The sequence below is a fragment of the Silurus aristotelis genome (assembly GCF_946808225.1).
Source record: "Silurus aristotelis genome assembly, chromosome: 16".
In the NCBI taxonomy this organism is placed as follows: Eukaryota; Metazoa; Chordata; class Actinopteri; order Siluriformes; family Siluridae; genus Silurus; species Silurus aristotelis.
In genome coordinates this window covers 12977037-13004915 of record NC_139589.1, presented here as the reverse complement: position 1 = coordinate 13004915, position 27879 = coordinate 12977037, and the positions used below count along the sequence as shown (strand labels likewise).

Sequence of the window (27879 nt, the reverse complement as noted above, 5' to 3'; positions counted from 1 at the left end):
GTCTAGAGAAAATCTGTGTGGAGGAGTGGGCCAAAATCCCTCCTGCAGTGTGTGCAAACCTGGTGAAAAACTACAGGAAACGTTTGACCTCTGTAAATGCAAACAAAGGCTACTGTACCAAATATTAACATTGACTTTCTCAGGTGTTCAAATACTTATTTGCAGCTGTATCTTACTAATAAATAGTTTAAAAATCATACATTGTGATTTCTGGATTTTTTTTTTTTTAGATTATGTCTCTCACAGTGGACATGCACCTACGATGACAATTTCAGACCCCTCCATGATTTCTAAGTGGGAGAACTTGCAAAATAGCAGGGTGTTCAAATACTTATTTTCCTCACTGTACATGAGGCAAAAAAATTTCAGAAATGTTGGGACAATTTTTTTATTTTAATAAAATGTAAACTAAAAAAACTGTCAAATCACATTAACCAACATTTTATTCACAATAAAACATTGAGAACATCACAAATGTTTAAACTGAGAAATTGTACACTTTTATGCACAAAATAAGCTCATTTCAAATTTGATGTCAACAAATCAGTTTAACAAAACAGTTTAAAGATGTCTGAACATTGAGGTTATGAATTTCTGGAGTTTTGCTGTTGGAATTTGGTACCATTCTTGCCTAATATCGGTTTTCAGCTGCTAAAGAGTTTGTGGTCCTCTTTTGTGTTTAATGCCAAATGTTTTCTATAGGTGAAAGATCGGGACTGCAGGCAGGCCAATTCAGCACCTGGACTCTTCTACTATGAAGCCATGCTGTTGTGAGAGCACTATGTGGTTTGCATTGTCCTGCTAAAATACACAAGTTTTTCCTTGAAATAGACGTCGTCTGGAGGGGAGCATATGTTGCTCTAAAACTTTTATATATGTTTCAGCATTCATTGTGCCTTCCAAAACATGCAAGCAACCCATACTGTATGCACTTATGCACCCCATACCATCAGAGATGCTGGCAATTTGAACCGAAAGCTGATAACACGTTGAAAGGTCTCCCTCCTCTTTAGCCCGGAGAACACGGCATCCCTGATTTCCAGCAAAAATTTAAAATTTGGACTCGTCTGATCATAGAGCACTTTTTCACTTTAAAACAGTCCATTTTTAATAAGCCTTGGTCCACAGGACATGACGGCAGTTCTGGACCTTGTTTGTATATGGCTTCCATTTTGCATGATAAAGCTTTAGCTGGTATCTGCAGATGGCATGGTGGATTGTGTTTATTTAGTACTGTCAATGACACAATCATGACGATAAGTAATGCAGAGTCATCTGAGTCTCTCTGAAACTTTTGAAGATATGTCCGTGGGTCAATTGGTACCGGGGGCACAGAAAGAATACATAACTAACATTTTTTCCGTTTTATTTCTTATCTGATTCTGAACAATGTTTAATTTTGGAAAATTACCGGATTCTCTCCACCACATCGGTCTATGATTCACTCTTGATGCATGTCAAGATGTTTGCCTCGATCACATGTCTTACCTACATCCGCTAACACAAAATACATTACCGATAAATTAAAACCCCCAAGCTAGCAAAATTAACAAAAAAGGTTGGGGACCACTGCTGTAGATTATGAGGTTTGCAAAGCCTGTGCAATTTAATGTTGTTTTTAAAGTATTCCACAATCTTTTTGCGCACTCGTTCACAGATTGTAGAGCCTCCATCAAACTTTACTTTTGAGAGAGTCTGCCTCTCTTAGACATCCCTTTTATAGCAAATCATGTTACAGACCTGATGTCAGTTAACTGGATTAGTTGCTAGATGTTCTTTCAGCTAAATCTTTTCAAAATCCCTGGCTTTTTAACCCCTTTGTTGCCCCCATGCCAACTTTTGCGAGACCTGTAGCAGGCTCTTTTCAAATTTGATGCCTGCTACAGGTCTCAAAAAAAGTTGGCATGGGGGCTGGGGAGATTTACTTAAAATAAGGACCATAGCATGATTGGTTTAAAAAATAACCACTTAATTTGTATCATTCTGTACCATTCACATATCAAGATCAGCAACAAAGACTTAACTATTTGAATTGTAATGCCACTACAAGGAAATCTTTACATGTGTAAATGAACAACCTAAACAAATAAACTAAATATATAAAAATCAGTGAAACATACTGCTGTTCCTATCTCTTGGGTGTAACTCTCTCTGCAAAGAAAATTCATATTGTCCAACATTTGCTGAGAAATTCTGCTAATGTGGAAGCTAGCTAGATCCCATATTGCTCATTTAAACCATGTAATTTATAATACTATAGTAATAGCATAGTTGTACTACATTCATCTGTTTATGTCTACATTTTAGCAGTTATTAATTATGTTATGATTCTAGTGGCGTTCAAAGTTTGCATTAGACCATTATTATAATCTAGTCTCCCTTTGCTTTTATAACATAAGGTTATTTGCTAACACTTTATACCATACAGCATAGATAGTTTGGCTAGCTGATGTGGCAATTAAGTCAACAATGTGTGCTTTGATATAAAACCCAAATCATGTCCCAAATCAAATGCATTCAGGTGTCAAATAAAGTGTCCATCTATTGATTTAAGGTCAGAGAATGGATATATAAAATAAAGTAAAATCAGACCATACTCATTTTATATTTTGACTTCTATGGAATGAATGAATGTATGAATGAATATATAAATGAATGTATGAATGAATGTATGAATGAATGTATGAATGAATGTATGAATGAACACCCAACCAAACAAGGTACTAAATAAAGACATAAAAATGATAATAATAAACTAAAAATAAGAGCCATTTTAAACCTAATGAGCTACGTCAAATAGTCAACTAAATAGAGAGACAAACACCATTATATGCACTACATTTTCTACTTACAGAAAATTTATTTCCACTTGCTGCAATTCAGCTAATAAACTGAGCAAGCAATTGCACTCAAGGCACTTTAGTTTGTTTGTGTTCTCAGGTAGAGTTAAATCAGAGAGAGCTACAGGACATGCTGTGCAGTGCTCCCAACTAATTTCTTATATCTGTGTAACTGCTTGAGATAAGAAAATAGTACAGTGGCTCATTTGTTTGCTTTATGTATATACACGTCACTCTGCATTGTCTGGGGTTAAAGATCATTTCTTTCTTCGGGTATGTGACAACACTCAGCACAGAGGGCTATAACCTTGCGTGAACACAAAAAAAACGGCACCCTATATTAAGTGTTTAAAATGAGCCACTCTTGTGTTTCCATTGTATCTAGAGATCATGTTATTCATATCAGTTCAAGTGCGTTGTCGTTTTGCTTTCAGCTCCCGTGTTTGTGAAAATGACTGAAAACTGGTGTAACAAGTCAGTTGATTTTGTATCTGAATCGTCAAGTCGTGTCCCAGTCACCAGAAAAGCGAACAATTTATTTCCCAGAGTGTAGTGCGTGTCTGTTTACTTAACTAATCGTCGGTAATGAAGTCCGTGTTCATGGCGCCGAATCAAAGCAGGACTTTAATTAAACGCGTTACTAGAAATCAGACGGAGAACCCAGCCATTAGGGGGGCACAAGCCAGTGTACTCTTAGTGCCGGTCCCAAGCCTGGGTAAATGGGGAGGGTTGCGTTAGGAAGGGCATCCAGCGTAAAACATGTGCCAAATCAAATATGCGGATCACAAATGAGAATTTCATACCGGATCGGTCGAGGCCTGGGTTAACAACGACCGCCACAGGTATCGTTAGCCGACAGGGTACCGGTGGAAATTGGGCTACTGTTGGCCGAAGGAGGAGAAGGAGAGGAGGAAGGCGTCTACAGAGACGGCAGGAAAAGGAGCAGTGTAGGAGAGTAGAGGTTCGGGTTGGTACTTTAAATGTTGGTACTATGACGGGTAAAGGGAGAGAGATAGCTGATATGATGGAGAGGAGAAAGGTAGATGTGTTGTGTGTTCAAGTGGAAAGGGAGTAAGGCCAGGAACATTGGAGGTGGGTTTAAACTGTTTTATCATGGTGTGGATGGGAAGAGAAATGGTGTAGGGGTGATTCTGAAGGAAGCGTACAGTAAGAGTGTAGTGGAGGTGAAGAGAGTTTATGATAGGGTGATGATCGTGAAGGTGGAAGTTGAAGGGATGATGATAAATGTCATCAGTGCCTATGCTCCACAGGTTGGCTGTGAGATGGAGGAGAAAGAAAGATTCTGGAGTGAATTAGATGAAGTGGTAGATGGTGTACCTAGGAAAGAACGATTGGTGATTGGGGCAGACTTTAATGGGCATGTAGGTGAAGGGAACAGAGGTGATGAGGAGGTGATGGGTAGGTATGGTTTTAAGGAGAGGAATGTGGAAGGGCAGATGGTGGTAGATTTTGCTAAAAGGATGGAAATGGCAGTGGTGAACACGTATTTTAAGAAGAAGGAGGATCATAGGGTGACGTATAAGAGTGGAGGAAGGTGCACACAGGTGGATTATCTTCTGTGTAGGAGATGCAACCTGAAGGAGATTGGAGACTGTAAGGTGTTGGCGGGGGACAGTGTAGCTAGACAGCATCGGATGGTGGTCTGTAGGATGGTTTTGGAGGCGAAGAAGAAGAGGAGGAAAGTAAGGTTTGAAAGAAGAATAAGATGGTGGAAACTGAAGGAGGAAGAGTGTAGTGTGAGGTTCAGGGAAGAGGTCAGACAGGGGCTTGGTGGTGGTGAAGAGGTGCCGGATGATTGGGCAACTACTGCAGGAGTGATGAGGGAGGCAGCTAGAAAAGTACTTGGTGTGACATCTGGAAATAGAAAGCAAGACAAGGAGACGTGGTGGTGGAATGAGGAAGTGCAGGAGAGCATTAGGGGAAAGAGATTGGCGAAACAGAAGTGGGATCGACAGAGTGATGAGAAGAGTAGGCAGGAGTACAAGGAGATGCGGCAGCAGGTTAAAAGGGATGTGGCGAAAGCCAAGGAAAAGGCATATGAGGAACTGTATAAGAGGTTGGACACTAAGGAAGGAGAAAAGGATTTATACCGATTGGCCAAGCAGAGGGACCGAGCTGGGAAGGATGTACTGCAAGTTAGAGCAATAAAGGATGGAGAGGGAAATGTGTTGACTAGTGAGGAGAGTGTGTTGAGAAGATGGAGGGAGTATTTTGAGCAGCTGATGAATGAGGAAAATCAGAGAGAGAGAAGGTTGGAGGATGTGGAGTTGGTGAAGCAGGATGTAGATAGGATTAGTAAGGAGGAAGTGAGAGCAGCGATTAAGAGGATGAAGAATGGAAAGTCGGTTGGACCAGATGACATACCGGTAGAAGCGTGGAGATGTTTAGGAGAGATGGCAGTGGAGTTTTTAACCAGATTGTTTAACAGGATTCTGGAAAGGGAGAGGATGCCTGAGGAATGGAGAAGGAGTGTGCTGGTACCGATCTTTAAGCATAAGGGAGATGTGCAGACCTGCAGTAACTACAGGGGAATAAAGTTGATCAGTCACACCATGAAGTTATGGGAAAGAGTAGTGGAAGCCAGGCTGAGAGAAGAGGTGACCATCTGTGAGCAACAGTATGGTTTCATGCCGAGGAAGAGCACCACAGATGCCTTATTTGCTTTGAGGATGTTGATGGAGAAGTATAGAGAAGGACAGAAGGAGCTGCATTGTGTATTTGTGGATTTAGAGAAAGCGTACGACAGGGTGCCGAGAGAGGAGTTGTGGTATTGTATGAGGAAGTCAGGTGTGTCAGAGAAGTATGTGAGGGTGGTGCAGGACATGTATGAGGACAGTGTGACGGCAGTAAAGTGTGCAGTAGGTACGACAGACTGGTTCAGGGTGAAGGTTGGACTGCATCAAGGATCGGCCCTGAGCCCTTTCCTGTTTGCAGTGGTGATGGACAGGTTGACGGACGAAGTCTCCCTGGACTATGATGTTTGCAGATGATATTGTGATTTGTGGCGAGAGTAGAGAGCAGGTTGAGAAGAGCCTGGAGAGGTGGAGATATGCGCTGGAGAGAAGGGGAATGAAAGTCAGTAGGAGTAAGACAGAGTACATGTGTGTGAATGAGAGGGAGGGCAGTGGAGTGATGCGGTTGCAGGGAGAAGAGGTGGAGAAGGTGGAGGAGTTCAGGTACCTGGGGTCAACAGTGCAAAGTAATGGAGAGTGTGTTAGGGAAGTAAAGAAAAGAGTGCAGGCAGGGTGGAGTGGGTGGAGAAGAGTGACAGGAGTGATTTGTGATAGAAGAGTATCTGCAAGAATGAAAGGGAAAGTTTATAGGACTGTGGTGAGACCTGCGATGTTGTATGGATTAGAGACAGTGGCATTGAGTAAAAAACAGGAGGTGGAGCTGGAGGTAGCAGAGCTGAAGATGTTGAGGTTTTCGTTGGGAGTGACGAGGATGGACAAGATTAGAAATGAGTTTATTAGAGGGACAGCACATGTAGGATGTTTTGGTGACAAGGTGAGGGAGGCGAGATTGAGATGGTTTGGACATGTGCAGAGAAGAGACATGAATTATATTGTTAGAAAAATGCTGAAGATGGAGCCACCGGGTAGGAGGAACAGAGGAAGGCCAAGGAGGAGGTTCATGGATGTGGTGAGGGAAGACATGCAGGTAGTTGGTGTAAAATAGGCAGATATAGAGGACAGGGTGGTATGGAGACGGATGATCCGCTGTGGCGACCCCTAATGGGAGCAGCCGAAAGAAGAAGAAGACTAGAAATCAGACGGAGAAGACGGAGCGCGCGCGCTGAGGGCGGAGTCCCCGCCTCGTTCGGGACACGACTGCGAAAACACGTCTGAGCCGCAGCTCGAGGTAAAAGCTCGAGAACTTTACACATCGTCCGATTGAGTTGTCCTTGCTGTGTTTTTTTATTTTTATTTAATATAAAGAGTCTCAACACACGGGCGATCGCCAACGGAAAGTCATATAACATATGCTGGATAACTCTGGAAGAGCGACACGGACGCAGGAATCTAAACTAGATTTGAACGCGCACGCGGAAATCTGGAATCGAGGAATCCGATACTCACGCAGCTAAAGCGTGTTTGCATGCAGCTCCAAACGATTGGATTTCTCACAATTCCTTGGGAATTGCAGAGGTTCTCCCTTGAGGTTTGAAGGGTTGATTCCTCTCTGAAACGGTGAGTGTTCAACTGCATTTCTCAAACAGGATATTTAAAATAGTGAATTCCCAATATCCTACTTTTCCCATAGCGGGCTGGGAATGCTGAGGACATTCCCAGTGTGGAATTTTGTTTTTCTTGTCAGGGTTCTTTCTTATGGAATATTTGGAAGAAAATATGGAAATGAGCAAAAACAAATTGGATAGAGAAATAAAAGTTTTCATAGATTTTGTATTTATTTGCAAATAGATTGTTTGTTTTTGCTGTTTTCGTTTCGCACACTTTCTATGTATTATTATTATAAAAAATTAAATGCCATATGCCCTTGACATTAAATAAGCAGACGCCTAAAAATTAACAACCTCAAAGTATAAGATTATCCACCAGTTGCACAAATTATTTATTATTTTATAGACTTATAAAACGTCCCCTTGAATGATTTTTAGGAAAACTGAACATACAAAGAATAGTCTTTCTGATAAAAAAGTATGGGTCTTTTTTGTTGTTGGGTATATAGAACGTTAACATAACCTTCAGCATTGTCAACACTGCATTTTAGGGTTATTGCACAATACACTGGGACATTGTTTCAGGTTACAGGCAATACAAAGTTTGTCTGCTTATTTGCAATTACATTTTATTCGCAGATTACAGTAAATATGTGCACTGAACTGAAGAATCAGAGCTAAGTACTTATAGATTGAGCGTATATAACATGTAAAGTGACTTCTATGGTGCAATATGGACCCAAGCACATTTAGCCTGTGGTCCAGAATCCAAATGGTACAACCAGAAAAGGGTTTCTTGGAAACTTGGAATCTTGGAGACATGATCAGTTTTAGTTTGCCAAGTCCTCATGAATATACTCATGCACATAAGGAGGTTGAAAAATTGAAATCCCTTTATGGATTTAGACAGTCATGTGATACATGTAATACATCAATGGGTCAAGTATAACAGGTATGCAAAGATATTGAACTGAAATTTCTAGAACAATATGCGGATTAAGATGTAAAAATGCATTTAAAATGTTCATTTTGAACCCTGGTTCCTTATCAAGCCAATATAAATACATAATTGCTATTAAAGTTTATATAAAGTGGGATTTATTATGGGATTTATCCATAGCAGCTCTGTGCTTCATGATGCAGATGTAAACACTCAATATATATATTGCATTGATTTGAATTACATGCAGTACAAATGAAGATTAATATGGTATCAAATTAAATCATGAGTAGTGTAGGTACCATCACCAAGATTCAACATAACACACTAAATGATGATTAAGTTCCGAGATTCTTGTGCTGTATAGGCATTGAAATAGAAAATAATTTCTAATTAATTTGTTTTGTATATATACTTAAAAAATATTCTTTACATTTTTTATGGATATTTAATAATGCAAGATCCATGAGGTTAAGACAGAGCTGGAGGATTTCTAATGAATGTATTTTTCTTTAGTTAAATCATTTTAAATTTCCATGTTTGTAATATAAAATCTGTCAATAATGTTATATTTCCACATCTATCCATGTACATTAGTTTTCTCACAATAAAATCTAACCTGAAATTAGCATGATGCAGTGCAGATGATTAGGTAACCAAAAATAATTTATTAGTAAGGACATAACCTATCAATGCTTTAAGTGATCTGTTGTTTTTATTTGGCGCTAACTGGAGACAATTACCCTATGACTGTGGGTGTGACTGAAACGCTGCTCCTGCAATAGGAATAGCTGTGACTGAACTGTGATGCCGTTTCTGAGAATTCACTTTCCAGTAGCAGGAGAGAACAGACTAGAGCACAAACATTTCACAAGCTCTCCTCACAGCCCAGGCAGTTTACCAAATGGAGGGCTCTATTTCATTCTGACGTGTTTACTATGTTTAGTTTCATTATCCCATTAACAGCATTACAGGTGGCTGTACAAAGTGACCACAATTTGATTGACAAATTTTGAGGACATTAGAGGGTTGGGGGTCGGTGCATGCATTGATCTGCATTTAACTTGCGCCTCTATGCCCCTTCATGAATCAACAGCATAATGAAATTGCCTGTTTGCTTGTTACAAAATTGGAACATAATTGGACTCAGGTCAGTGCAATCATTAGTATTGACCACTGGTCTGTACTTCAATGCCATGCAATTCCCTCTGGACTGCGGCTAATTGGAACCAACTTCACCATGCATCAAGACAATGACCTGAAACATACCCCTAAGCTCTTTATGTGCTATTTAGAGAGCAAACATTGTCTGGAGTGTTATCTATCATGGAAGGCATGTCTAGTTACTGCACCTAAAACTGGATTGCAAGGTCAGAAAGAAATATCTGACTAGTTTTGCAAAAGGCATGGCAAAGTATTCCAGCTGAATGTTTTGCAAAACTAACTCTCCAGATGCCAAGGGTGTCTAAAGCTGTTATTCATGCTAGGGGGAGATTTTTCAATGAAAGCAAATTTAACTTAGCATCTGTTAGGGGTGTAACAGTACACAAAATTCATGGTTCGGTACCAACCTCGGTTTTTAAGTCACGGTTCGGTTCGGTTCAATTTCGATACCGTTAGGGGAAGAAAAGCAAAACATAAAATTGTTGGTTTTTTTTGTTAACGCAGTTTATTATTATCAACATTTGTGAACATTAACAGTTTACATTTTTTAAAACAATTTTAAATAAAATGCCTGCTTTGTTAAATAATATATAAAATAATTTTATCATGTTTTATAAAGTATTTAATATAATAAATCAAATTAATGCAAATAACTTTATTATATTGATTAAATTGGCACAAAATAAATTGATTAAATAAAATTTAAACAAATTTCAAATAGTTTACATTTCTTAGACACCATATACATTTGTGTATATAACCTGTGTGTGTGTGTGTGTGTGTATATATACTGTATATGTATATATGTATATATGTATATATACTGTATTTTTCGGACTATAAGCCGCTACTTTTTTCCCACGTTTTGAACCCCACGGCTTAAACAACGAAGCGGCTAATTTATGAATTTTTCCTGGGTTTTTCCCGGTTTCACAAACCTTAAGCCAAAAAACTGAACCCCATAACATTAGACCAATGAAATTTCCGAACGGAAATGAAAAAATGCCCTTCACCTGTGTTCTGAGCTGCACGGCTTCGGGAGAAAAAACTTCCATCGGGTGATTTTTAAATGCATGACGATGCCAAAAGATAAACTCCCGAGAGAAATTGTTGTGAAAGGAAGGAGGAAGACAGTGAACAATGACTTTCTTGGTAGGCTACTGTTCAGATACAAGCCGTTGTAACGCGTTGAGTCTGGGTGAAGGGCGAGCTCGCTAACTCCAGTTGCAACAGAAATCATATGAGCACAGACAGGTTTCCAAAACTCGTGCTTTTTAATTTTTCTTGGCAACAGCGTTACGGGTAAGTCAAAGAAACTTGAGCATCAGAAAATAATGAGGACATAATCCTCAGTCTTACACACACGCAGTAATACCGGGAGAATGCAGTGGCATGCTATTCCCAAAATACCGCTATGCTCCTAAAGAAGCGCAACATATTTCACCCGTTACACCGTGTGTAACGTGTCTTTCGTTAAAGCCTGTGTAAAGTACATTAGTGTAGACACTACAATTCAGTGGGTACGGCTTATATATTGGTGCGCTTTATAGTCCGAAGATTACGATATATACAGTGAGGAAAATAAGTATTTGAACACCCTACTATTTTGCAAGTTCTCCCACTTAGAAATCATGGAGGGGTCTGAAATTGTCATCGTAGGTGCATGTCCACTGTGAGAGACATAATCTAAAAAAAAAATCCAGAAATCACAATATATGATTTTTAAACTATTTATTTGTATGATACAGCTGCAAATAAGTATTTGAACACCTGTCGTTCAGCTAGAATTTCCTGTCGTCCACCTGTCGTTCAGCCAGATAAATGGGGAGGGTTGCGTTAGGAAGGGCATCCAGCGTAAAAACGTGCCAAATCTAACATGCGGAGGATCCGCTGTGGCGACCCCTAACGGGAGAAGCCGAAAGAATGTTTATTCTATTATTTAACTGTTCTGGTTATTTCAGCATATGTAGCATAACAAATGTTTTAATTCCTTCCAACCTTCATTCATTCACTCCCTCAATATGCAAAATTGTCAGCATTTTCTCCTTTTCAATCAAATTCTTGAAGCTGGACATAAAATGCTAGTGCAGAATTAGCTTCAAGAATTTCTCTTAAAAGGAGAAAATCCTGACAATTCTGCATATCGGAAATAAGATTTGTTTTACGCATGCATGAAACGACTAAAGAATCGATAGTGCTAGCGTTATCAGCTGGCTGCTTCCTGGTTAGCAGCTAATGCTAGCGCTATGGATTCTTTAGTCGTTTCACGCATGCACAAATCTTATGTTATTATTTATTTTCTTATTTACTGCGCTAACTCTAGCTTTTTTTTTTACCCCTGGTATTGTTGTGTATGTTTGTGCAAGTTTAATAATAGTAAATGCATTTAGGCGAAGACTGAACAAACGTGCGGCCCGCCATTAAAGCATCTGTAGCATCTGTACATTTTTATGAGTTTGGTCAAAGTCATTCTTCATACCGTTAAATTACTTAGTTTGTTGCATATGGACAAAAGGATCATGAATGTGACTCTCAAAAATGAGCAAAGTCTAGATGTTTTTTTTTTTTTTACAATTCTGTATGTTCAAAACTATAATGTGGATTCGCAATTACAACTGAGCAGATGAGGATTGAGAATCTTCCTCAGGGCCTCAATTGTTGTAGTTCTGTAGTACTCACAAAGTTCAAATCCGAGCACTGTTTAGTCTTTGAGCAAGACCTTGTACTTTCATCTGCACCGTTTTAAATGCTAATTCTTTCAATTGTGTATAACCCACATTAGTGTCTCTAAATCAAATAGACGTGGCCTAGTTTGATCTGTCTTTTTTTTTATTTCACATTTTTGTGGGTTTCTGGTTTTCTGGCTAAGTTCAGTTAGAGGAAAATAAACATTGAGAATGAGTGTGTGCACACAGGATACCATACAGTGTAGTGTTGTTTTGTCTAGGGTGTGTTCCCACCACACGCCAACATTCTCACGACTAGAATAGAACAATTACTGAAGATTAATGAATGATCCTATGCACTGCATTTTGTATCTGTTTTTTGTAATAAGATCAGAAAATAAACTGTATACATTTAGGTCAACGAAGGAAAAAGCCAGGAAGTATAAGGTTGTTGGTTGTCTCTATGCCTCGTTACTATAACAACTGGAGTACATCTACAAGCAAGTCTGAGCAAACAGATCAATGGCGATTAAGAGTTCTTTAGTTATTCCTCCTTAGAGACTATGCATAAAACCCTACACCACCATCAGGAGGAGCTAAATATTAAACTTGCCTTTTTTTAAATCTGTAATTATCCAGTGAATCTTTAAGGGAAGCCTAACTATTTTTTTTAAAGTTTGAAAAATAAATTAGATTTTAAATCAACAGGGTTTTGATTTTTTTTTTCCAATTTCCTTTACATAGTTTGCCAATATAACCTAGTTTGTTACAGATAAACACAAGAATCATGCATGAGTCTTAAAATAATAATAATTACTAGTTTTTTCAAGCCTTTCCAAACTGGCACCCTAATGCAGATTAGTGGTCAATACTAATGATAGCACTGACCCCTATATCCAGTTATGATCCAATTTTGTAACAAGCAAACAAGCAATTTCATAATGATATTTCCAATTTCCACACGTTTTTTTCTGGATAAGAGCACATATTTTTAGCTCTAATGTTTTTAATGTCTTCCTCTTTAATCTTAATGTCCTCTGTCCGCCTCATTGTGAACTGTGTCCAACTGTCAGATAAACATTTTTTCTTTTTTTTTTCTTTTAAACAAACCCCTCCACATTTCCTAGCAACATCTGGTACAGAGTTCACGTGATTGCCCTGTCACGCAGTGTGCACCTTCCAAACATCCTCTACTAGTACAGGAACAGGAATATACAGGCTGCTTTTTAAATGGTCTACATTATTTCTAAAACGGAGCTCTTAAAGCTATATGAAAATCTAATTTCAACAACCATTTTAGTATATTATATTATCAGGACCATTCAAATTTGTGTATTTTGTCTTCGAGCAAATAAAATATTATATTATATTTTGTGTGTGTGTGTGTGTGTGTGTGTGTGTGTGTGTGTGTGTAATATATATAAAATGTATGTATGTTTTCATTAAAATAAACAAACATTTGAGTTATTAACCTTCTGTGTGTAGGTGATCGTGCCATGGGGATCCATATCTCCTTCATCTGTCTCTTTCTTGTTGTTGCTGTTTCAGCAGAAGATGTACAAGCATCCGTGCAAGGTACAGTCTTCATTTTTACTTTGCGCATGGGCAACTCCAGCATTATGACTATCATTAGAAATTGCATTGACTTGCAAAGTTCATTCTTGGAAAGACTTGCTAGTGTGTGTATATGACCACACAGATGTTAAAAAGTGTACCATAATTATTTATATATTAAGGTAATAACATTTTTGGGGCCTGACATTTGCATTGAAATACCCATCATAAATCCATGAATAACAACTTAATCCTGGAAGGGTCTTTGTTTGGGATCTGGCACATTGAGGCTACAAGGACCATTGACCATTTGCAAGATGCAGGATATTTTGCCAAAAAAACCAAAACACAAAACCCTCCACCTAATATCAGAAGAACAATCATTATTGATTGGAAATAAATTGGTAACCTAATAAAGAACCCATTCTCCATATCACAGGGCCTTTTTAGAGATTTAACTTCCGCCTCTAGGCACCACTAGGTGTGTCCTATGGATTGCACTTGTAGTACTCACAGTTGTATGAATGAACATATTTTGAGTTATAGTCAAAATAAAAATAAGATCGAATTTGCATTATGGCTTGTTTTTAATGCACATTGTCACAAAGTAGCGTCATAGAAATCCAATTACAGGTAGACCCCAACTTCTAACTTCTAAATCCAATTACAGGTAGACCCCAACGTATATAGGAACTGAAAAACCGGTTGTAAGTCCTAAGTCCATCAGGTCGTAAGTCGAGAAGAGTGACTGCTCTGTTATGCGTTCTGACGCAGACATAAAGAGGCACTGTAATCACATAAAACATTTTTTTACATAGTACTAATAAGGTAAATAAAAAAATTCTTTTTTATATATATATATAATATATATATAAATTATTATTATTTTTTTTACATTTTTTACCGTTGGAGGTGACATCGTATCTCCGAAAGGTCATAAGTCGCGTGGTCGTAGGTCGGGGTCTGACTGTGTAGATATTATTTGTTCCATTGTATTGTATACTGTCTTTTGTGATACTTTTGCCAGCCAGCTGCTAGAAGTTTGCATAGTTTGTAAATATAATTTAAGGTGGATTGTTGGGTAGTTGCAGTATATTTCACCAACCACGTTTAATTTCAGAAATATTAAAGTTTTTCTTGACCTTAATGTTAAAGATGCATTAGTGAAACTTGTCAAACTCTGCACATTAATATTTGGCAAGTCACTTGGCAAGAACATTCATTTCAGGAATACATTTCACTTCAGTCTTTACATTCTTGCTATTATGAATCAGCGCTCATAACTTTCTTCTTAGCTGTTGTTATTTAGATATTCTGTGGGTTGCTTGATGTTAAATTATAATTAGGCATGTATTTTTTCAGTAAAATTTTACTGTTGGATTCGATTTTTAAATACCACCTCTTTTGATTGAAATGTGTAGAGATCTGTCTAAGGTTTCTACTACTAGTACCAACAGTTAGAACCAACAGTATGGTACATTGATGAAGTAGAGAAACTGTTGAATATTATTTCACAGTACATTCCTATAACAGTGACATAGACATGTTAGAAATAGTACCTCACTGGGCTTTTAATTGGAAGGTTGTGAGTTTAAATCCCAGCACTTCCTAGTTATCACTGCTGAACCCTTGAGCAAGGCTCTTAAACCTCAGTTGTACAGGTGAGATAATTAGAGGTCGCTCTGACTGCCAAATGCCATACATTTAAATGTTGTATTTGTCTTATACTCCAGCATTTTTCCTAACAAATACAATATACATGTTATTCATAAATGTGTCACAATTGCTTAACTGTTCATAATCACATTTAACGTTATGGAAAGCTCACAGCTCACATGGAAAGAGACAAGTTAGTTTCTGCTCTTACCTAGCAGCTGGAGAAAGTCATTCCTTTTACTGTCTCTCTTTAAGGTAAGACAGGATAAAAATCAGCTTATGTTATCAAGAAATGAAAGCCCTCTATGCATATTTGTGAGAGCAATGTCATATACACCGTTGATTTGCATTACACCCAGAAATGCTGTTAGAAAATATTTTGTTTTTTCAGAAAACCAACACGTTCTCACAAATCAGCTCGATTGGTTAATGGTGACCAACAAAATATATTAGTGGAGAAATAATATTTTAAAGCACAAAAATGTAGCGTAAGCAACTACTAGCAGGTTTCAAGATCCAAGATACTGACCAAAAAAGAGATATTTTGGTTGCATATTCGTACAGATATTACAATGTTTTTTATATTCAAATGTAAATCTCAAAGAGGTGGTATAATTAACATTTATTTACATTTTGACAAAATGCAAAATGTCTTTTTTTTTTTTTTTATAAACATTCATAAGAATGATTCAAATGTTTATTTGCATGATTAAAACTTCATAATAATTTCAATGCATTTACTATGCGTCTAAATACATTTTTGTGGGAATAGTATAAGGGGAAAATTAGAGTAGGGAGTAGTACACTGACTGATCAATTACACTGCAGTATCTCTGATAGCTTCATTCTTGATATGCCCCCTGTAGGACGAACAGAGACACTTCAGATCTGGCAGCGTGTGATAAACAGGATATTAATACTTTGGCTTCAAGCCAAATAAAGGAGCCGCTGCAGCATGCTCACTCCTATTCCAAATACGCCACACTCACAGTTTCAACAATGCACCATTCTGTCATTGATGTTGTCCTGTGTATAACTGAACGCTTATATGGCAAAGATCTAAGTACAAACCATTTAACAAGGCATTCTGAAAGTGATTTAAGCAGCTGGAGTTGTATCTGTCCTCCTGAGTCATTATTTAAAATACACATTGAACTGTAATGGCTCAGTGGAGGGAGGGATTCTGGAAGCTTTGGCAGAAGCCCCATGCTGACACACCAATGGTTTTGCATGTAAAAAATGTGAGCCAATACTTCTAGGAAAAAGCGACCCACTGGCCTCTCAGGCTGCACTACAACTGGTATTAATGTTGCATCTACTAACTCCAGTAGTGGGAATAAGAGCCCAGGAGAGCTTCTGCTTTCTGAGAACACCATGATGGTCATGTCAACACCTCCACAAATAGACTTATAGACTAGAAGTGGATACGTTATACTTCAAATTGATCATTTTAAAGAGTAAAAAATGTTTATAAGCTTTAATTATTGCATGTACTGATTCAATTACAATGGCTAAATGATCACTCTAAGCTAAACTGAATCATTTCATCTGTATTATTTCTTTCTTTAGCTATATAAAAGTAACGGATGCACTGTGACAGGATTTATTTCAGCGTCTTCTGGTGATAAACATGGGAGTAAAAATTATGTTTAGGAAATTAATTCAGCATTATTGTCATTATGTTCATTATGCAATTATTATAATAATTTTTTATTGCTTATTTATTTATCTGCTGCAGTTATTTGCTGCTTTTAGATTTAGTGTTTGATCCATCACTATATTGTGAGCGAGTTGATTGTGCAACCCGATGCTCACGAGTTGATTGTGCAACCTGATGCTCGTGAGTCACGGCAGAACAGATAAAGTGCGACTGTCCCAAATTGAGCAAACAAACAGTTTACACAATAGCACTTAATTAAACTATACTATTTAAAAATATGAGGATTAAACTTTTTTTTTTTTTGCTTATTGTGCTTATGTTTCGCCTTCATCAGTGACACCAGTGTGTTTTCTTTTCATGTGCTTCTGTATTACTGTGGAACTTTCATGCCCCACAAGCTCAGCTTCGAATAACTTGCAGGATACTTGCAGGTTTTAGGTTTTCTTTGTTGTGTTTGATATAAAATGCTTCCATTGCCTTGGATGACTTGGGATGCACACTTTTTCGTTCGCATTCGTTGACAACAAATTTAATTATCGATTATTAGAGATTTAATCGATTGGTTGTTGCAGCCCTATTTGAATGACTATAAAACAAGTAAAGTTGGAACCCATTTTGTTTACTATTGTTAAAACAGTACAGCAACACCTACACACTAGAATAGGCAGGCGGACATTCAGTCAGACAGCCAAATACAGGCAAAGTGATGTCAAATGTCACGGATGTCCATTAATACAAAATATGGCAAAGTCAATGTGAGGAACTGTTTAGTGGCCTGCACAGAGCCTTGAACTTGACCCCATTGTACACCTTAGTTATGAATCAAAATGCTCCAAGCCTTCACAACCAACATTAACACCGACCTTACTAATGCCCTTATGCCTGAATGAACAGAAATTTCTACAACCACAATCAAAAACTCAAGTGGAAATCCTTTCCAAATGAGTAGAGTTTTTGACGTGCTTTTGGTGGTGTAGTGTAGCTTACTTACATGGATAGAAGGAAACGGTTCTTGTCATATAGATACCATGACAGGTATGACTTTCTTCCTATGCCCCATTTGTATGTATCCTATTTGGCTTTAAAACTTTGACTTTCATCATTGAGAATATGTATATATTTTCTAAAAGCATCTTATTTGTTTACATATATGTATCAAAACATTAATATAATATTTTCATTTTATTGTTTTAATGTGGAATAAACCCAAGCTGCTGTATTTAGATTGTAATTCTTTTTCAGCTCAGAACAAATCCCTGCCTTTTCTGATTGGCTGCTATTCCCGGGAATTCGTGACATTTCGCTGCAACTGGGATGCCGGATCTTTCTGGAACCTGACAGAGACGGGCGACCTAAGACTGTTTTACATGCATAAGTACTGACAGTCTTGTGCTAAATTTACTTAGATTATCCATTTGCATTTCATATTTCCCTGCTCCAAACCCTAGGTTTAATACAGAAAAAATTCTAAAAATCTCTAAAATTAAACCTATTTTTTTATTGAATTGCTTTGATTAATAGGTTAACTGTACCCTGTTTGATCAGATAGGTTGTGGTTTTGCTGTTAGCTTGATTCATCCCTGTGCTTAACATGCCTTATTTTTCTCTTCTGCTCTGCAGGGAATTAAAGAATGATTGCAAATGGCAAGAGTGCCCAAGTTACAGCAGTGCAGTAGAAAATGAGTGCTACTTTGATGCCAACCATACAGCTGTCTGGTTTCAATATGTCATCCAGCTGCGGTCACGGACCAATGATGTTTATGATGAAAGGATTTTTTTATTGGAAGAAATTGGTAGGTCAATTATGTAAATGCAGATTTGCCATTTAGCCTATTTGCCTATTATCCATTGTTATTTAGCAAAAATCTATTTCAAAGTCAAATAATTTTTACAGTATTTAAGCATAAGGTATGGGGTGGAATCACGTTTGGTGGCTTTTTTTAATAGAATACTTTCGCCACAGCAGTGCTATAAAAAAAAAAAAAAAAAAAGCTTTTGTCACCAGTATACACTATGTCCCACTTTAATTATGACTGTGTCATGCTGTAGAGGCCAGTCACAAAGACAGCAAAAAATTTTCTGATTTTCTGCTTCCAAAGCTACAACCTCCTCGTTGTCAAACAATCTTTATTTCATTTGCATTAATATACTAATGCGGAATTGGAGCAAGGTAGGCTAATAAGCTAGGACTGGGAAGAGTGATGCTTACAATATACCGTAGTCCAATTGGTACATTGTGTGAATTGCATGAACCACTAACAAAAACAAAAGCCTAAGCATACTTCATGAAGAATACAACAAACAACATGACAAGCACTAAAAGTGGAACTTATTTTTGAGTATAACTTGGGCATGGATAAATTGATTAATTTTCAAGACTAATAACAAAAAAGGTTTGGTGTATTGAGTTAAGCTCAAACAAACCAACGTTAGCAAACTTTAGTAATCATTTGAAAGCAAACGTTCTTTCCATTTCAAACTTAAGACTTATGAAAATATGATGTAATTTTGGGTAAAGGAATGCACTTTTTAATGCGGATCTTATAGCAAATTTTCCAATGCTTTGGAAGGATTTTGCAATTGAGATAGCTCTAAAAATTACAGACTACCTGATTAGAGCTCTGACTGTGGAACTAAGGAACATTTTTATAAAATTTTTTGTCAAAATAATTTCCTGAGATTTTGAAAATCCTTCTGTAACCAATACCATTAGTATGTTTCGCAACATTAAGGTTGCGTAGGTCTTGAGAGAGCTCTTTGCTTTTACCCATCATGAGATGTTCCTTGTGTGACACCTTGGTAATGTGACACCTTTATAAAGGCCATCAGTTGGGATTGAACCAGCTAATATTAATTTTGCACTAACAAGGAGCAGGATTGCTTTCTAATTACTGATTACTGATTTTTCTTGGCTCTCCATGCCTTTTCCACCTCCCCAGTACTTTCTCCCTGTGTCATTTTACCTTATTACACATAACTTAATTCATGGATATCTACAGTGGGTACGGAAAGTATTCAGACCCCCTTAAATTTTTCACTCTTTTTTATTTTGCAGCCACTTGCTAAAATCATTTAAGTTCATTTCTTTTCCTCATTAATGTACACAAAGCACCCTATATTGACAGAAAAACACAGAATTGTTGACACTGTTGCAGATTTATTAAAAAAGAAAAACTAAAATATCACATGGTCCTAAGTATTCAGACCCTTTGCTCAGTATTTAGTAGAAGCCCCCTTTTGATCTAATACAGCCAGGAGTCTTTTTGGGAAGGCTGCCACAAGTTTTTCACACCTGGATTCAGGGATCCTCTGCCATTCCTCCTTGCAGATCCTCTCCAGTTCTGTCAAGTTGGACGGTAAACGTTGGTGGACAGCTATTTTTAGGTCTCTCCAGAGATGCTCAATTGGGTTTAAGTCATTGCTCTGGCTGGGCCATTCAAGAACAGTCACGGAGTTGTTGTGAAGCCACTCCATCGTTATTTTAGCTGTGTGCTTAGGGTCATTGTCTTGTTGGAAGGTAAACCTTCAGCCCAGTCTGAGGTCCAAAGCACTCTGGAGAAGGTTTTCGTCCAGGATATCCCTGTGCTTGGCCGCATTCATCTTTCCCTTGATTGCAACCAGTCGTCCTGTCCCTGCAGCTGAAAAACACCCCCACAGCATGATGCTGCCACCACCATGCTTCATTGTTGAGACTGTACTGGACAGGTGATGAGCAGTGCCTGGTTTTCTCCACACATACCGCTTAGAATTAAGGGCAAAAAGTTCTATCTTGGTCTCATCAGACCAGAGAATCTTATTTCTCACCATCTTGGAGAACTCCATGCAGGTTTTCATGTGTCCTGCACTGAGGAGAGGCTTCCGTCGGGCCACTCTGCTATAAAGCCCCACTGGTGAAGGGCTGCAGTGATGGTTGACTTTCTACAACTTTCTCCCATCTCCCGACTGCATCTCTGGAGCTCAGCCACAGTGATCTTTGGGTTTTACTTTACCTCTCTCACCAAGGCTCTTCTCCCCCGATAGCTCAGTTTGGCCGGTCGGCCAGCTCTAGGAAGGGTTCTGGTCGTCCCAAACGTCTTCCATTTGAGGATTATGGAGGCCACTGTGCTCTTAGGAACCTTAAGTGCAGCAAAAAATTTTTTGGAACCTTGGCCAGATCTGTGCCTTGCCACAATTCTGTCTCTGAGCTCTTCAGGCAGTTCCTTTGACCTTAATGATTCTCATTTGCTCTGACATGCATTGTGATCTGTAAGGTCTTATATAAACAGGTGTGTGGCTTTCCTAATCAAGTCCAATCAGTATAATCAAAAATTTCTGGACTCAAATGAAGGTGTAGAACCATCTCAAGGATGATCAGAAGAAATGGAGAGCACCTGAGTTAAATATATGAGTGTCACAGCAAAGGGTCTGAATACTTAGGACCATGTGATATTTCAGTTTTTCTTTTTTAATAAATCTGCAAAAAGGTCAACAATTCTGTGTTTTTCTGTCAGTATGGGGTGCTATGTGTACATTCATGAGGAAAAGAAATGAACTTAAATGATTTTAGCAAATGGCTGCAATATAACAAAAAGTGAAAAATTTAACAGGGTCTGAATACTTTCCGTACCCACTGTATATATATAAAAATATAAATATAAATATATATATATATATATATATATATATATATATATATATATATATATATATATATATAAATATAAATATAAATAAATAAATAAAAGTTGGGACACTGTACAAAATGTGAATAAAAAAGGAATGCAATAATTTACAAATCTCATAAACCTATATTTTATTCACAATAGAATATAGATGACATATCAATTGTTGAAAGTGAGACATTTTAAAATCCCATGCCAAATATTGGCTCATTTTGGATTTCATGAGAGCTACACATTCCAAAAAAGTTGGGACAGGTAGCAATAAGAGGCCGGAAAAGTTAAATGACATATAAGGAACAGCTGGAGGACCAATATGCAACTTATTAGGTCTATTGGCAACATGATTGGGTTTAAAAAGAGCCTCTCAGTGTTTGCAGTGTCTCTCAGAAGTCAAGATGGGCAGAGGACCACCAATTCCCCCAATGCTGCAGGGAAAAATAGTGAAGCAATATCAGAAAGCAGTTTCTCAGAGAAAAATTGCAAAGAGTTTGAAGTTATCATCATCTACAGTGCATAATATCATCCAAAGATTCAGAGAATCTGGAACAATCTCTGTGCGTATGTTTCAAGCCCGGAAAACCATACTGGATGCCTGTGATCTTAAGGCCCTTAGATGGCACTGCATCACATACAGGAATGCTACTGTAATGGAAATCACAACATGGGCTCAGGAATACTTCCAGAAAACATTGTTGGTGAACACAATCCACCGTGCCATTCGCCGGTGCCGGCTAAAACTCTATAGGTCAAATAAGAAGCCATATCTAAACATGATCCAGAAGCGCAGGCATTGTCTCTGGACCAAGGCTCATTTAAAATGGACTGTGGCAACGTGTAAAACTGTTCTGTGTTCAGACGAATCAAAATTTGAAGTTCTTTTTGGAAAACTGGGACGCTATGTCATTTGGACTAAAGAAGATCAGGACAACCCAAGTTATTATCAGCGCTCAGTTCAGAAGCCTACATCTCTGATGGTATGGGGTTGCATAAGTGTGTGTGGCATGGGCAGCTTACACATCTGGAAAGGCACCATCAATGCTGAAAGGTTTATCCAAGTTCTACAACAACATATGCTTCCATCCAGATGTCATCTCTTTCAGGGAAGACCTTGCATTTTCCAACATTAGTTGCCAGTGCCAGACCACATACTGCATCAATTACAACATCATGGCTGCGTAGAAGGATCCGGGTACTGAAATGGCCAGCCTGCAGATCTTACACCCATAGAAAACCTTTGGCGCATCATAAAGAGGAAGATGCGACAAAGAATACCTAAGAGAGTTGAGCAACTAGATTGCTAACTTTGTTTACACTCATATTTTTTACATATATATATATATATATATATATATATATATATATATATATATATATATATATATATATATATATATATATATATATATATATACAATATACTATACTAGCAAAAAAAACAAACAAACAAAAAAAACATCCCCCATGGGAAATCTGTTTAAAAGGCTCTTGTTTGGAACCAGGAGTCATTCATGCATTCATGACAGTGTTTAATGCATGTAACAGCAGGTTTAATGCATGTAACAGCTTGTATGTAGCCAGTAGACTGTGCAATAGTACCTAACAGTCTTTATCACATACAGTAGAGACCTCAGTTCAACAATGTTATAGAAGTGAAAATGGTAAAGTCTTCTTTTGTGCCTTACTTGCTGAATTGCCATATGGCAAACAACTTGAACTCAACACAACATTTTATTCAACTGGGTTTGTCACTCATCATAGCAAATGATGTCTTATGCATGTGGACTTGTGCAGCTTTGACTGAATTTATTTTCCTCTGTGTCTGGAATGTACTGTTGGAGCTTTCCAAACCATAACTCTCACTCACTCACTCTTACTTTTTTTCATCTAAATGTTCTTGCCTATCCATCTGCCAGCATAAAAGCTAAAAACTGATGACAACATGCCCAAATATGACTAATAACTTACAGATGGTAGTGCAACCCTTAGCTTATAGTCTTATACAGAAAAACCTGGAAGGCCTGAATATGGCTGATGGCTAAAAGATTGAATTGTTAACTGTTCATTTTTACTTTTAAGTGAAAGTGTGATTCTAAACTCATGGTTTGTGTTGCATTTCGGATGTTCTCTTCATGTACAGGAGAGTTTTCTCTCTTTTCAATAATCTAGGTTGCTTTGACTTAAATAAATTATTCCTTGGTGTTCCTAAGTCATCTATGGTGTATTCCCACCTTTGGTCCATTTTGTTTTTAAATAAATGTAATATCCTTCAGTCATTCTTAATGATATAGATATTATAGAAGACAGACAGACAGAAATAAATTATTTGCAGAAATATTCATATTATAGCAGAGGGAAAAGCAGGACTGTGGCAGGAATCCTTAATGATATACAGTACATCAAAGAGCACCTTGCACACACCTTTACATGTTCTTTTAAACCTAAAGTAGTCTTCCAAAGAGCCTTAAGGAAAGCTATATAGACATAGTTAAAACATTCAAAGAAACTCCTCAGAAGACAGTAACCCAAGATCACTGACATACAGAGAGCAGCCATACAGCTACAATACCCTTGCAACAGATTATTTTTCATATTTACTTGCATTAAAAAAAAAAAACTAATTGTGATGAAATTAATGATCTTGTTTAGATTTAGCCTGATTTTAATCGAACACACTCTTATAGATTATGGTAAAATTTTATGTTTGTAGTATTTCCAGACCCACCTAAAGTTCTAAACTGGACTTTGTTGAGTTTGGGCCCAACTGGATTGTTCTGTGACGTGATGGTTAGCTGGGACATACCCTCCTCAGCAGCAGACAGTGTGAAAATTGGATGGATGACACTTTGGCATGAGACCCAGTACAGAGAGAGGGGCTCAGATGAATGGAAATCTGTGAGTCTGAATGGCTATTATAATGAATCTATTTGACACTATTTGTATATATTGTAAGGTGGATAGGTAAGTATAGTTCTAGAGCAGTAAAGATTTGATATAAGTGAATGCTGAATCTTTTAAACTGCACATTTTTACTAATTACATTTTTCCTCTTAAATCTTTTTATTTATACTTGTTTCAATAAAAAATAATCAACAAATATCTTAATTTGTATTTAAAATGGTTTGAATTACCCCGACCCTATTTATCTATAAGCATAGCTATAGTTTTCCTCCTTACGTATTGCCAGCCAAGATTAATTTATCAATTATCAGTCAATTTATATATACAGTGAGGAAAGTAAGTATTTGAACACCCTGCTATTTTGCAAGTTCTCCCACTTAGAAATCATGGAGGGGTCTGAAATTGTCATCGTAGGTGCATGTCCACTGTGAGAGACATAATCTAAAAAAAAATAAAAAATCCAGAAATCACAATGTATGATATTTTAACAATTTATTTGTATGATACAGCTGCAAATAAGAATTTGAACACCTGAGAAAGTCAATGTTAATATTTGGTACAGTAGCCTTTGTTTGCAATTACAGAGGTCAAATGTTTTCTGTAGTTTTTCACCAGGTTTGCACACACTGCAGGAGGGATTTTGGCCCACTCCTCCACACAGATCTTCTCTAGATCAGTCAGTTTCTGGCCTGTCGCTGAGAAACACGGAGTTTGAGCTCCCTCCAAAGATTTTCTATTTGGTTTAGGTCTGGAGACTGGCTAGGCCACACCAGAACCTTGATATGCTTCTTACAGAGCCACTCCTTGGTTATCCTGGCTGTGTGCTTCGGGTCATTGTCATGTTGGAAGACCCAGCCTCGACCCATCTTCAATGCTCTAACTGAGGGAAGGAGGTTGTTCCCCAAAATCTCGCAATACATGGCCCCGGTCATCCTCTCCTTAATACAGTGCAGTCGCCCTGTTCCATGTGCAGAAAAACACCCCCAAAGCATGCTTCACAGTAGGGATGGTGTTCTTGGGATGGTACTCATCATTCTTCTTCCTCCAAACACGTTTAGTGGAATTATGACCCAAAAGTTCTTTTTTGGTCTCATCTGACCACATGACTTTCTCCCATGACTCCTCTGGATCATCCAAATGGTCATTGGCAAACTTAAGATGTGCCTGGACATGTGCTGGTTTAAGCAGGGGAATCTTCCATGCCATGCATGATTTCAAACCATGAAGTCTTAGTGTATTACCAACAGTAACCTTGGAAACGGTGGTCCCAGCTCTTTTCAGGTCATTGACCAGCTCCTCCCGTGTAGTTCTGGGCTGATTTCTCACCTTCCTTAGGATCATTGAGACCCCACGAGGTGAGATCTTGCATGGAGCCCCAGTCCGAGGGAGATTGACAGTCATGTTTAGCTTCTTCCATTTTCTAATGATTGCTCCAACAGTGGACCTTTTTTCACCAAGCTGCTTGGCAATTTCCCCGTAGCCCTTTCCAGCCTTGTGGAGGTGTAAAAATTTTTCTCTAGTGTCTTTGGACAGCTCTTTGGTCTTGGCCATGTTAGTAGTTGGATTCTTACTGAATGTATGGGGTGGACAGGTGTCTTTATGCAGCGAACGACCTCAAACAGGTGCATCTAATTTAGGATAATAAATGTAGTGGAGGTGGACATTTTAAAGGCAGACTAACAGGTCTTTGAGGGTCAGAATTCTAGCTGATAGACAGATGTTCAAATACTTATTTGCAGCTGTATCATACAAATAAATAGTTTAAAAATCATATATTGTGATTTCTGGATTTTTTTTTTTAGATTATGTCTCTCACAGTGGACATGCACCTACGATGACAATTTCAGACCCCTCCATGATTTCTAAGTGGGAAAACTTGAAAAATAGCAGGGTGTTCATTTTTTTTGCTTTAAACAAAACTTTTGCTTCACTTGTAATTTTCCAGCTTGACAATGGCAAGGACACACAGGCGAACATCTATGGCTTTCGCAGCAACACCGAATATGAAGTCAGAGTGAGGTCCAAAATGAGGGGCTACAACTTTGGGGATTTTAGTGACTCCATCTTCATACTTGTTTCCACCAAAGGTGCAGCCTAAAGCTCAACTAATAAATAATAACTTGCTAAGAATATAATCACCCCATGTTAAAGGCATGTATTTATTGGAATGAATAAAATATGTGCTTTTGTGTTCAGGCTCAAGAATCCCCATAAGTGCTGTGTTTATCCTCATGGCTATTGCTATTGGAAGCATGCTGATCCTGATTGTGCTGTCGCGAAAAAAAAAGTAAGAGACTACTTTGACACTATTAACCACAGAATGACTGTATAGCTAAACGCTTGAGAATTTTTTTAATTGTCGTTTCAAATATGTACAGATTTTAAATGGGAAAATTCCCAGCCAATTCATTGCTTTATTGTTTCACAGGTAAGAAATAAGAAAATAATTAAATCCTCTGTTTGTTTGTATTTAAATCATATATGTTTGTTTCAGGCTTATGGTGATTCTTTTGCCACCTGTACCTGGGCCGAAAATCAAAGGAATTGATCCAGTCCTCTTACAGGTATCAAGTCTGGGTTTTATTGGTATATAAACTATGGGTCAAAATGTATTAAAATCTAGATGATAGCTGATGGTTGCAATGGATTTGTACTTTAAAGTTACCATTTCCTGACATTTCCTTGCTCTTTTTGTCTTTATAAAAGGGTCAACTAACCGAGTTCACCTCGGTCCTGGGTGCTCACCCAGATTTGCGTCCAGAGCTCTACAGTAACGACCCATGGGTGGAATTCATACAGGTGGACATTGACGAACCGACTGAGATGATGGAAGGCTTGGACACACCACTCATGTTCAGCGAATCCCGTGTATCTGACTCCCCTCCAACATCCAGCGGTTTTCTGGATGATGACTCCGGTCGGGCTAGCTGCTGTGACCCTGATCTATCTGATCAGGATCACCATGATGCTCATCACCCTTCAACTTTGATACCCAATGCTAATCTGGGAGCTCAGCAATCTGTGGTTTCTCATGCTCAGGAACCTGCATGGCAGAATTCCATTTACTCACAAGTGGCTGAAATCATGCCGTGTGGTGAGACACTGCTGTGCCCAGAGCAGAATGTGACTGATGACTGCAATATTCAAGATAAAACCTCTGAGTATAAAGAGAATAGGCCATGGTTGATGGTGACTCTTAATGGTTATAGTGTCAATGAGCCAAGCTCATCGATAGAAAACCCTGGTTTAGAAAACAACAGTACTTCACAACAGTGTCAGAACCCCATTATAAAACCACAAACATCAACTGTATCCTCTGCTTTTCCTATCCTTACAATGCCTACTCCTCCAGAATATACTATGGTGGATGGAGTGGGCTGGAAAGATAGTCTTCTTTTGAAGACAAGCAGTGCAACAGAGTCTTCTTTTGCTGCTCCAAAATCTGGACCCACTCCAGAGGGATATTGGACTCCCGACCTTCTACACAGCATTACTACCAATAAGTAATGCCAGGAAAATTCGGAGGAGGAATTTGGAGAAAGAATGGATAAGCTATGAAACTGGATGTTTTTCACCAAAACCAAACAAGACTGCGTTAAAAAACTCGGAAGCCAAACAGATTACTCATGGATTGGCATA

General features: G+C 38.1%; 1 protein-coding gene across 1 annotated transcript; it reads left to right on the top strand.

Moving 5' to 3' along the window:
• Nucleotides 1-3351: 3351 nt before the first annotated feature.
• ghrb (growth hormone receptor b) lies at nucleotides 3352-27870 on the top strand. The gene is made up of 10 exons (XM_083565165.1): nucleotides 3352-3476; nucleotides 6619-7051; nucleotides 13297-13386; nucleotides 17924-18056; nucleotides 18302-18474; nucleotides 24050-24234; nucleotides 26186-26327; nucleotides 26437-26527; nucleotides 26735-26804; nucleotides 26944-27870. The coding sequence occupies exons 3-10, from the start codon at nucleotides 13308-13310 to the stop codon at nucleotides 27745-27747; spliced, it is 1677 nt and encodes a 558-aa protein (XP_083421291.1). The 5' UTR covers nucleotides 3352-3476; nucleotides 6619-7051; nucleotides 13297-13307; the 3' UTR covers nucleotides 27748-27870.
• Nucleotides 27871-27879: the final 9 nt, after the last annotated feature.